The sequence below is a fragment of the Furipterus horrens genome, unplaced genomic scaffold (genome assembly GCF_987537825.1).
Source record: "Furipterus horrens unplaced genomic scaffold, mFurHor1.1.pri manual_scaffold_6, whole genome shotgun sequence".
Classification (NCBI taxonomy): domain Eukaryota; kingdom Metazoa; phylum Chordata; class Mammalia; order Chiroptera; family Furipteridae; genus Furipterus; species Furipterus horrens.
This window is the reverse complement of record NW_028327176.1, coordinates 49,360,057-49,373,017: the sequence shown is the minus strand read 5'-3', so window position 1 is coordinate 49,373,017 and position 12,961 is coordinate 49,360,057. Positions and strand designations below refer to the sequence as shown.

General features: G+C 41.6%; 1 protein-coding gene across 1 annotated transcript in view; it reads right to left on the bottom strand.

Moving 5' to 3' along the window:
• Nucleotides 1-57: 57 nt before the first annotated feature.
• LOC150006129 (F-box/WD repeat-containing protein 10-like) overlaps nt 58-12,961 on the bottom strand; it is a 39,754-nt gene continuing 26,850 nt past the window's right edge. Inside the window, 4 exon segments of the mRNA XM_090281437.1 lie at nt 58-929; nt 4,112-4,380; nt 6,011-6,169; nt 12,544-12,686. Of these exon segments, the coding sequence (XP_090137563.1) occupies nt 109-929; nt 4,112-4,380; nt 6,011-6,169; nt 12,544-12,686 (1,392 nt within the window). The 3' untranslated portion in view covers nt 58-108.

Below are 12,961 nucleotides of genomic sequence, written 5' to 3'. Positions count from 1 at the left end.
TAGAGAGAGAGAGAGAGAGAGAGAGAGAGAGAGAGAACAAGAAGCCAAACACCAACATCCAGTTAGTTTCCTTTTTATTGTAAGACAATGTGATTTCCCAAGTGTGATTCAGATAAATACATTTGGACCAAGTTCAGGGGCTGCTGTTTTCCCTTGCTTCATGAAATTATCTATAGGCAGGCCTTTGATCTTCCTGATCCAAGCAGCTTTGCTGGCTTTTTCTGGATTAACTGCTCCAGTGGGTTCTCTGGCCTGATATTCTTTCATCTTGGCTTCCTCGTACTCTTTTTCCTCCCGCACAGTCAACAACATGAATTCCGTGTTCATTCTAAAGGGATCGAGGGCCGTGTAGAAGCGAGGCCGTCCGTTCTTGGCAGACTGGGTTGTCGGGCCTAGTGGGGGAGCCAGCATGTGGTGTGGCTTCATGACCTGCATGCTGGTTAAGGGGCTGACACTGCGCACTGTCCTGTCAATTGAACTGGTTGCTCGGTCTTCACCCTTTAAGCTGCCAGAGAGCCTGGCGTGTATAATCATGGGCGGGGGTATGCTGGACTGGACTCGGGGACTGTGCAAAGACTTCTTCAAGTTAGGCTGCAGTTTCTGGACTTCAAGGGGAGTACTGGTTTGTTTCATATCTATGGGAGGGTTGCTGGCTCTCAACCTATCAACTGCATGTTGGATTGCTTTTCCTTTGAAACTAAGGACCTTCCTTGGGTGTGAAATTGAAGGTATCCAGGCATCAGTGACTTGGGTCTGGGGCCTATGGGGATAGGCAAACTTCCCTGAATGATGGGCTTGCTGCAGGGAACTAACGGTCAGGAGGAACCGGTCTGGCAACATAGTGATTTGCCGGGACTTTCTCTTTGAGTGACTGGTCAGGTCTCTGGGAGTTTGCAGTTGTTCTTGTTTTGGTACTTTTTCCACATTGTCTGGTTCTTCAAAAAATAAGAAAACAAATCAGTGTTCTATCAAAACATTAAGTACTTATGCATGACAATTAAATCAATTCTAACTGCTGTGGCAAACTGAGATCTTTGTTGCCTAATGGATATACCATTATGTGGGCAAAATCCTCTATGATACCAGCAATTACAACATATTCAATACAGCCAGTCTCTTACAAATACACTAGTGTGCAAGTGTGTATTAACCTCTAGATATGCATATTTTGGAGGGAACATATATGATCCCAATGCTCTACATTTTTGAAACTTCATACCTCTTTTATGATTCACACAAAACAGGCCTTGTAAATGTATAGTAACATCTGTTTTTAAAGAAAAAGTGAATCACAAAATTTGATTTCCATCACATTAATCAAATTTGATTCCAAATGATCTCTGGACATTTTCCAAAATCAAAACTGCCTTAAAAATATGTCATCCGTGGGAAATGTTAAATATCACAGCAGGACCAAAAGGCAGTTCCAGAACAGGAGTTCCCAAAATGTTTGAACAACATCAGCAGGTCCAAAAGCTACTGACAAGGGCCAGGGACTCATTCTTTCACACTACATTATGGTCAGGATCTCCAAGGTGCCTTGAGTTAAAAGGATGTCTTCCCAGGTGAGCAAATCTATTATATCGAATCTATTATACCTCATTTTGTCCTTTCAGTCCCTGCAGTACTTCACGGATACACTGAAAGCATTATTCCCATTTTATAAAGGGAATAACTGAGTCATGAAAAGTAGAAGCCATTTGTCTTGTCAAACCTAGAGAGTGAAAGTCTGTACCCCGAAGTCTACCAATCTATAACTAACAAATAAGATGCATCTGTGTGTTAAGCATACAATTTTCCTTGACCAAATAGTTTTATCCCAAAATGTTTATGTATGAATGTACTAGGATAGGATAAAAGTTCAAATTTCTCCAAGACTCATACTTTTTGAATTAAGTAATATTTTATTAAAACATATAACACAATAAACTTAAGACATCAAAATCTTCTCCCCCACACCTTTCAATCCCAGAAAAAACCATTCCACACGTGTGTGTACATGTGTGACAAAACACACAGCTCTTTCTCCCTTTATAAAAGGAATTATGATGACCTTGTTCATTAACTTGTCTCTTTATTTTTTTTTTTTTTTGTATAATATATTGTGGATCTCCTTCCAAGTCAATACATGTAGGTCCTCGTGATAACAATTTTAGCTTTTGTATAATATGGCATAATGTGGATTTTTCATTATTTGCTTAGTCATTGCCCGCTGATGGACATTTAGTTTGGGATCATCCTTAAAGAAATGCAAATACCATTTTTACCTATCATTACAAACAGTACAAAATGATGGCTAATACCCAGTGTTGGCGTGGGTGCTGTGGGAGCTCTCACTCGTCCTTGGTGGGATGGTAAATTCATACATCATTTTTAAAGGACAACCATGGCAGTATCTTTCCAGTTTCTAAATGAAATTATCCTTTGGCTCAGCAGTGCCACCCCCAAGACTTCACACTACAGGAATACCCACACGGGTGCACAAACACAGGGGTATATACAAAGGTACCCACTAAAATGTAATTGTCTTATCCTCACTTTGAAAGTCGTCTCTGTGGGGAGTTTGAGTCAAAGAAAACTACTATATTAACCAAAACTATTTGAAAGGCAGTTTAAATCTTTATCAAAGTTTCTCAGAAACCACACAGGGTGATACTCTTTGTGATGTCCAGTAACTCTTCTTCAAAGCTCCTTCCCCATCTCTCCCCCTGATCTCCGTATCTCACATACATAGCACCCGCCCCCAAATTGATCTCCTTCCTCACGAAATCCCCTAAAACGCCCTCTGAAATCAGCCTCAATTGCCTCTTCTTTCTTCTGTGGCCCATTCACCAGACTGGTGGCACACAGTCCAAGAAGTGTGGAGGCTGCCTGGCAGGGAAGGGAGTCAGGCTGTGAGCCCAGAATTAGAAGCTTTGGCTCTTAGGAAGGTGCTCACTCTGCGGCCTCAACTTAGTAGCGACAATGAAGTAAAACCAATCACTCTTAGGAAAAACTGGACATTTTGTCCATTCATTCAGAATTATCAAAGCCAAGCAAAGTGTCGATGTGCTGAAAAACTAGACTGAGCAAGGTGAGCAATAGAGAAAGGAGGTGGGGGGTGGGGAGAGAGAGGGATGGATCTTGCCACAGATTCAGACTAAAGTATCACCATCCATCTTATCTCCTGCGAGGAACTTGGCTTCCAAACTCTCCTGCCTCCCATCTGAGGCGTTTGCTTCCTTAGAAACAGGACTTGCTCTCTTCCTGCCACCTCTTTGGTGTGATGTTGGCTCCATGGACATTGCTAAAGATTGAGGAGGAAACAATAATAGCTTTACTTAATCCAAGTAGGTGTAAATAGCTGATAATTGGGCTGGTTTTCACCCAAACCAACATCTTATTGCTTGTCATATGAAACTAGTATTAGATCACCTCTTGACTTTCCTCCCACCCACTTTTCCTACTGATTATTAAGCTCTGAGCATTATCTAACTCCCCAAAGTCTCTTCTAGTTGACCATTTGCAGGTAATATGCTGGGAGGCAATCTCTTGATCTCTGGACGCAATTTCACAAGCCAAATACAGGGCAGGTAAGGGAAAGGAATCTCTCCTCCAGCCCCTACGTAATTTATTCTTTGTGTGTCTTATAAATGGCATGAGCCATGCCACTCTGACCCACACCTACACACACACTTGCTATATAACTAATATTTTCCAGATATGCATGTTATCAATCAGGAGTCTAGAGATAACACATTCTGCGTTGATCATTTTTCTGCAGTATAATAATATCTTGTTTGTCCTAAGAAACAATTATGTACTATATGTTTGGCTTGGGGGCATGGGGAGAAGATGTTGGTTGGTTGTTTTTTGTTTTAATGGCAAGTATTAAGAGCTAATGTTAGCTACTGTACAAACATTCTAATAAGCCTGAAAAATTAGGCCTGGAAAATCAGGGGGTTCCCTTGAGCTGGCAAATCAAAGAGAATTGCTCCCCCCTTCCTTGCAGGTAGGGAATTTACCATTAAGAAGCCACTGGCCAAAACATCCCACACAGAAACTAGTCCTGGCAGCCTGTCACCTGCTCCACTGGGTACCGCGGAGAGGACCCGGGAGTCCGTGTTCTTACCTCTCAGGAACCTGGCTGCCTTCAGCAGAATGCGGTGCCTGTGAGGTTTACTAAACAGGGACTCCTGGGCCACCATCTGTTTGCTTGATGTGGAGCCCCTCAGGCTGTACACCTGAGTGCTAGCCTTGGAGAGGACTTCTGTGAGGCTGCTTTCATCCCTGTCTTCCTCTCTGTCCTTCTTCTTCTGTTTGGCCTATTCCTGGGAGTACTGCCACTTTATATTCTCAAACTGGAACAGGAGAATATTGCTCTCCGTGTTGATCAGCATCCTGGAACCACAACAAGATGACCCACAAAAGGAGCGTGGAGGCCGCCGCTGCCCGGCCTCCCAATCTGCACACCAGCTCCTGTCCTGTCCAGCCCTCAGACCAAGGGAAGATGCCCCGGGGAGTGACCACACCAATAGGGCGTGTTGAAGGGTCTGGAGTGGCGACAGGCAGCAGGCCACACAGCGGAGGTCACGGGCCCTGTGGCTGATTTGTTGTTGCTGTTGTTAAAGGTGAGCAGGGCACATATGTTCTGATTACTTTGCTTTTGCCGTTAAAATACTTTTAAAAGAATTTCTGGTCTTAGAGTGAGTTCCAAGTACCTAGGATGCTCAAGGCAGAGGCTGAGGTACTCTGCACACAGAGGTCTTGAAATTCACTCTTTTCTTAAGCACAGCCCCCAAAGTCATGTTTCTGTTGCTGTGATGGGGACATGGAAAACTCTTTCATGGGGAGGCTTCCCTCCCTCAATGACCCTCCATCCAGCCCACTCTCCTTCACTCCAGCCCTCCCGCAGCTCTGTGCTTGCTCTACGTTTAGATGGAACATTTCTTCTATGTAAAGCAGGATGATTTCTGTCTCCCTAATCCCCACTTCAATGACCTGGTAGGACGGGAGTTCCAAACCTGGCCCCCCAGGAACTGCCTCGCACCTCCGCATTGGTTTCTGTGGTTCCCAGGGTTCACTGAGCAAGAAACAGAAACTCTGTGTGCAGGTTCCTCTCAACTCCAAGAGGCTGCAATTTCAAGACCTTAATTGTCCGTGTTAACTCTCTAAAACAGTGACTTGTTTTGGTGGAAAATACTGGAATAAAATTTGGGGAATCACTCTAATTAGAAATCTCTTTCAGGTTTATTTTAATTCAAGCCAAAAGGAAATAGTCTCTCTTCAGAGGTCATGAATGAGAAAAAGAGGTGATTTTTTTTTAACGTTATTACTTCATGACTGAGAAGTGTTTGTTCACTGACACTTATCACCAGCCCTCCCCCTTTAACATGAGAAGGAGTATTAATAAAGTTTCATTAGAGACAAGGCGGTACAATTCACGGAGACTAACTGATGTCTCAAGTGAGCCTGTGGTAGAATTTAAAAGTTATTTCTGTTTGGGTATTTTCACATAATATCACCCCAAACGTGACATAATACAAACAGTACTACATATAGTTAGTTTAGTCGTGGTTCTGGTTTCTGTAAACTCATCTGCTCAGCATTGTCCCACTGGACACTGGACCTCCTGCCCCTGCCACCCCCACCACCCCGAGCCTCCTCGTATGGCTCCACATCAGAAGTGAGGTGTCAAAGACAGTTGCAGGGCTCTCTGGCAGCTGAGAGCACGCTCAGCGAGCAGGCAGGGGCTGCAGTTGGCAGACTGTGGTCCCCGCAGCAAAGCCATATTGCACTCCCTGCATGATTTGCCCAGACATCCAGAACAAATTTAGAGGATTTGCTAAGTTTGGTGCAAAGTCCACTTAGTCTCCCTTGAGACTATTACTCTCCTCCAGCCAAAAGTGAAGGAGAGCCCAATTTCACCTACGCTCTCCCACTGCCAGAAAATCCAAGGCTGTGTCCCAGAGGAGAGAAAATCATCCCGACAGAGTTGTTCATGGCTCCAGCCTCCACACCTACCACGCACCTGTTGCCCTGAATAAAGAAGGAGAGCACAGGATCACCTCTGCCATTGGCTTTCATCACCTTCAGACAGGTCCCATTCAGGAAATTGTAAATGCGGATCTTGCTGTCTGCGCAGGTGCTGATGACCCGGAGGAAGAGAAGGGCGACGTGCAGCACCTCCCTGGGAGGGAACAGAGCGACAGGCAGCAAGCCGCGTAGGCTTTTTGTTTCTGTTTTGTTTTGTTTGTAGTTCAGAGTCTTTTGTGTATGGTTGGGAGGCAGTGGTTTTAATTGTCCCTAAAATGATGTTTGCCATTATCTTATAATTCTGGATGTAAACCAGTAACACTCAAGACTTGGCTGTACTCTCCCCTTCTGGTCTGTAGTTCTTTTTCCTGCCATTTGGTCACAGTGCCGTAGGTGGCCAAGTACACAAAGGCTTATGTCACACATTTTTGTGAGGTCTGTTTTATAGATGATCCTGCCTTTCTCTTACATTTGGTTCTTAGCTGTTGACTTCTACAAAAGTCTGCTGAGAATTATTTAATGTTTTGATTCCTTTTCAAACAGTATTAAAGAAAGAAATAAACAAGCAAAAATGATCATTTTCATATGAAGCAAAAACCTGGTATTGGAGCAGTTTATTCTGGGCCTTAAATTGGTGGCTTTCATTCTTTCAGTTAAACATCCTGAAGGAAAACTGTACCCAGGCACAAGATGTATGAGTTTCCTTCTCTGATGACCAGCAAGAAAACAGAAAAGAGCAGGAGGAGACTTAGGTGGATGTCTCCAACAAAATCCTGCTACGACAGCTGGGTCCAAGACAGACTCCAGATATATGGAATATTCAATTCTGAGAGGAGTAATTAACCCATTCCTATTGATGATACTGAAAAGTTGAATTTCATGTCACCAATTTGTTCGATTTTTTTTTTAATATTTATTTATTTTTAGAGAGAAGGAAAGGAAGGGAGGGAGGGAGAGAAACACCAATGTGTGATTGCGTCTTACGCACCCCCAGCTTGCGACCTGGCCTGCAACCCAGACATGTGCCCTGATTGGGAATCGAATCTGCTACCCTTTGGTTCACAAGCTGACACTCAATCCACTGAGCCACACCAGCCAAGGCTTGTTTTATTTTATACTCAAAGCAAGTCCACCCATCCCTGCCATCTCTACTCATCTAAGTCCATAAGACCATCTCTTCTCTCCATCTCCCCTTGCACACATGCACACACACACACACACAAACTTTAGTTTACTGACAGGTTCTTTAGGGTACAATGTATGTCTCATTCATTTTTGCATGCCCAGCACAGGGCCGAGCCCATAGCAGGCCCTCAATAAATCTTTGTTGGAAAAGTGAGTGTCTGGCTCATGTTTCAGAGTATGACCATTGCCACAATGTGTTGAAAAAATAACATTGACTTCATGCCATTTGGTGGGAGTCTTGATAAGATCCAAGGGCCAGATTAAGACTTTTCAAGACTCCTACCACCAGCAAAACAGAAATAACAAAGAACTTGAAAGGCAGGAGCATGTTTAGCTTATTCAAAGAACAGCAATGAGGCCAATGCAACTTGAATCCCTCATCATGTGATGATAGATAGACAGATAGATAGGTAGATAGATAAAATTGAATATAAGAAAGTCCAACAAAGTTCTAGTTTTTGCCTTAGATGGAAATACAATTACTTTATTGTACTGGTGCCCTAAGTGCATCTTAGTCCACCTGCAGGGGAAACAGCACGAGGGAAGGTGCCTTGTGGTTGAAGTGCTTGCCTCTTTCTGTATCACTTTTGATCTTGCCGAGCAGGACCTGCACTTCTCATAGGTCCCTGTGACATTAGATAGCTCGGCCTATACCACTGCAGTCTATTGAGGTAAAGCACGGGCTTTGGGATCAGAAAAGCTGGGATCAAGACCTGATTCTACCACTAACTGGCTGTATGACATTGAGAAAGTAATTTAACCTCTCGGTCTTCAGTTTTCTCTTCTATGAAGAGGGGGTAGTGATTTCTGCCTCAGAGAACTGCTGTTGGGATTAAATTAGTGAAAGTATTTCAAAAACAGCTCAGTACCTGACTGAATTGTGAATAGTATTATGATCCTAGCATAGACCAGTCTCCTTTCAGGTTTTATCTCTGTCCTAGAAATAAGGTATTGGTCTCATCCTTTGTTCCTTGTTTATCAAAAGACACTACAAAAAGTGATGTCAATAAAAATGGAGGTAAAAGAACTCCAAAATTTTGCCCTTCCATTAAAGCAATGAAAAATGTGGCCAAAAAAAACAACCCTCTGTCCAAATCAACTATTTAGGAACTCTGGAAAATAATCAAAGGCTTACAGGAAGCCAGGGAGCATTTAGACAAGAATAATCGCTTAGCCTCAGCATGGACCCTAGTCCCATTTTTAACTCCCCAGTCCAGTGGTAGCCATGAAAATAGCTCACATTCCTGGTATTGGAGGAAACAGAACTGACCTCATACATAATGAATTAAATGACCTGTCTGATGGTTTCCTGAAAACGGACTCAAAGACTTTAATTTATTTCACCTTGCTAGGAACTCACTCAGTGCTAAAGCTGCTGCCTAGGGGAATTTATTGAAAAAATTTATAGGCTAATGTTTTCATCACTGCTGCCTAAGGCAATACATATCTGTTAGGGTAAACAATTGACTAATCAAAAGCATTGGAGAAAAATCTGGGGAGTAAAATGTCCATAGGACTTTAAAAAGCTCATACATATTCCTGGGGCTGTGTGCATACGTGGCAAAGAACTAAATAAAACCCTACACTCTCACTATTGGCTGACCATGATGTTCTACACAAATGGGAAATAAGAGCTAAGGCAGAGTTTTAGCCTGCTTGGATGAGTGTTCAAGGCTTCCATCAATAGCACAGAGCACCTTGGCAAAGAATTGGAGACATTTTATTTCCAGGTGTTCAAGTAAATCTCCTTCCAGTCGCTAGTATAATACCAAAGTAATGAAATGGAGACTTTAGTGGCCAAACAAGGCAAAGAATACAGATACACTGAACAAACAAATAAAAACTGCAATGAGCTACAACAGTCAACAACAAAAACAAACCCTAGAGATAATAAAGATTTGATTTCCAGAGTTTTCATATTAAAATATTCAAACTGGAAGAAAAAAGAATACTTCCAAATTCATTTTACAAGGCCAGCATTACCCTAATACTAAACACAGGCGAGGACAACACAGACCAACCTCTCTGATAAACATTAGAAAATAACAATCTAAGACCAAAGAAGGCTATAATAGAAGAATTAAGAAACAAAAATACATAAGACTATAGAAAACAAACATCAAAATGGTAAAAATAAGTTATTTACATTAAATGTACGTGAGTTAAACTCTTCAAAAAAAAGGCAGAGATGGGAAGAAAAGATTAAAAACAACATAACTCAACTATATGATGTCTACAAGAGATTCACTTTAGAATCAAAAACACAAAAAAAGTTAAAAGTAAAATAATGGAAAAAGATAAGCCATACCAAACAAGAGCTGAGTGGCTATACTAATATCACACAAAATAATCTTGCAGACAAAATTGTTACTAGAGACAAAAAGGGAAATTATATAATGATAGAAGAGTGACTCCCTCAAGAAGATACAGCAATTACAAATGCATATTTACTTCAGTACAGTACCCCAAAATACATGAGGCAAAACTCACCTACCTAAAAGGAGAAATGGAAAATTCAACAAACAAATTAAGACTTGAAGACTTCAATACCACACTCTAAATAATGGATAGATCAACTAGACGGAAGGTAAGCGAGGAAACAGAAGACATGAATAACATTAGAAAATAACTAGGCCTAAGAGACATATACAAAACATCCACTAAATACCAGTAGAGTACACATTAATCTCAAAAGCACATGGAACATTCTCTAGGATAGGCCTTATGTTAGGCCACATAACAAGTCTCAATAAAGTTTGGAAGATTAAAATCATATGAAGCTCTCCAACCACAATAAATTAACTTAGAAATGAATAACAGAAGAAAATATGGAATATTTGCTCATAGGGAAATTTATAGCAGTAGATGCCTACATTCTCCAATCAATAACCTAACTTTTCACCTTAAAAAAACTACAAAAAGAAGGTTAAACTAAACTCAAACCAAGGACAAAGAAGGAAAATAAATCTTGGAACAGGAATCAATGAATTTGAGAATTGGGAAGCAAGAAAGCAAAATCAATGTAACCAAAAGTTGGTTCTTTGAAAAGATGAACAAATCTTTAGCTAGATAACTGACAATTATTTACTTAGGCTGACCAAGAAAATAAGAGAGAAAACTGAAATTACTAAAATCGGAAATGAAGCAGAGGACATTACTATTGACTGATGGAAATGTTCTCTAATTAGTATCGATGGTTATACAATGTTATGAGTATACTAAAAACCATTGGATTGTACAGTATGAAATAGTGACTTTTATGTTATGTAAAGTATATCTTAATTTAAAAGTTGAAAAAAAAGATTATAATACTAGCTGTAGAAAAGATATTAAAGACTAAAGAGTTTTCTTAAAAAGACTCTAGAGTACATAGCTTTTCTGCAGATCATCATTTTTGTCAGCCCTGCTTTGTATTCTCTAATTTTATTTCTCATATCCATTCTCTCCCACACTGTATGCATAATCTTAATTTTGGATAAAAAACTTAGATCAAAAGGACAGACAGCAACTATATCTGTTTTTTCACATATGTTATATTCAAAAGATGGGTATCAGCCCAATCATTATAACTCTCCGGAAAAGCAATCTGTCAAATAAGTCCTCATTACAAATTGAGTGGAAATATTTATTGAGCACTTACATATCTACAGCACTTAAACTGATGAGCAGGAGGAGGGGCCGTATAAACAAGAGCAATGACCAGATGTCTATGGATTTGCTGTAACCGTGCAAGGTATCAAGACCAATGTGAATGGTATGTTGGGACTGTCATTCAATGGGAGTGAGAATGGTTTAAGAAGGTCTTGTAGCTAAAGTGGAGTGGGAGGCTCTTGGTTTGGTGGAATAGTGACCAAATTGCTGGGTTTTCTGGAAACAAATTACTTTCTAATACTTAAACTAAATCCTACGGAATTGAGTTTGGAAGGTTTTAAGAAGTTACAATTTTCAGATGACATAAGATTTGACTCCCTTCTTGGGGTCAAGCTTTGATAATCCATATAACATGCTAAAGGAGTTACTGATAATCACCTAAGGGTTGGAAAAATCCTGAACACAGACCTGTCCCAGCGCCCACCCATCAATAATGCAGCCACACACCACTGACAGAGATATCCAAATCCCCTTCCACCTCCCACAAAGCCGGTGTGCCTGTTCAGGAGGTTCTTTTGAGAGTATTTTACTAAATAACCATCCCCTGATAGATTCCCCTGGAAGCTCATTTACTGTTTTAACCAATTGAGATAGCATTTCATCCCCTAGAAGTGTGTTTATATCACACTCAGAGGAAGAAGAATTACTCCTGTGGCTCAGGAGTGGCATAGAGCAGGCTGTAAAACCTACGGCCATGGCAAAAGTATTAACTGACCACAATACCCTTTCCAAATACATCCAGATGTGACCTCAGCCTACTTCTTCAATGGTTCCAAGCAGCCACCACCACTAAACTGGGATTGGAATTGTGAAATAAAATCCATTTGCTGTCCTGGAATAGAATCCAGCCCACAGGCTTTAAGTAAACTCCTTCTTTAAAACTTCAGGGTTTTTGTTTTTTTTTTTAATTACAGTTGACATTCAATGTTATTTTATATTAGTTTCAGGTGTACAACATAGTGGTTAGACATCTATATAATTTAAGAAGTGAGCCCCACAGCACGTCTAGTACTCACCTCGCACCATAAATGGTCATTACAGTATTACGGACTGTATTCCTTATGCTGTAGTTTACATCCCGTGGCTGTTCTGTAACCAATACGTACTCCTTGCTCCCTTCACCTTTTCACCCTGCCCTCTAACCCCCTCCCATCTGGCAACCATCAACTTGCTCTCTGTATCTATGAGTCTGTTGTTTTGTTTGGTTTGGTTTGTTCATTTACATTGTTCTTTAGCTTCCACATGTAAGTGAAATAAGTGAGACAGAGAAAGCCTTCAGTTATTTTTAAACCTTCGTCCCTTGGATCATTTTAAGCTTTCGTAACACAAGCTTCCTGAGGTAAAGGCCAATTCCAAAAACTTAAATTTACTGGAACTGGCATTATTTGGGACAGTTCTGCCTATACTCATACATTTCATAGGTAACAGATATATCACGTGTGCCGTAAGTATAACATTTCAAACATTTCTCAAAATACACATCTAGTATTGTTATTTCTTAAAGAGAAACAAATGGGGGAGATGGCAAAATGGGGTGGGGGCAGAAATGGGTAACAGGCAAGGGAAGAGGAAGAAGAAATGGGTGAGGAGCAAAGCAGACACAAGGTCAGCAGGCAGCAGAAGGGACTGACCTGGCTGTGGCGAGGAGAGGAGAGCACTACATTGTCCAGACGGGGCTTTGCAGGCACGTACTTGGGATGCTTGTAGGCCATGAGGCATTGCTCATATCTGCCCACCATGCTCCAGGCTATGACCAGGCCGTCGGTACTTCCCGAGAGGAGGTGCCACTCGTCAATGCATAGACACTTCACGGCTCCCTCATGGCCGCTGAGCGTCTGCAAAGAAAGTTGCATCTGTTTTCAGCCCAGCTTCAACTCTGTGTGTGACTCCTCCAAGGGCCGAAGCTGGAGGCTTCTTTAGATAAATTGCAAAGCCACCCTCCACCTATCCAGGACTCCCACTAACTGGGTATTTAACCAGCCAACTTTACTTTGGCTCTAAGAAGGCCAGTGGGGCCCATGCCTCCCTCTCTCCAGGGCCCTCTCCCAGTGAAGGGAGAATGTGGTCAGGGCAGGACTTGCTCCCGGAGGTCTGTGGCTGGGGCAGGCCC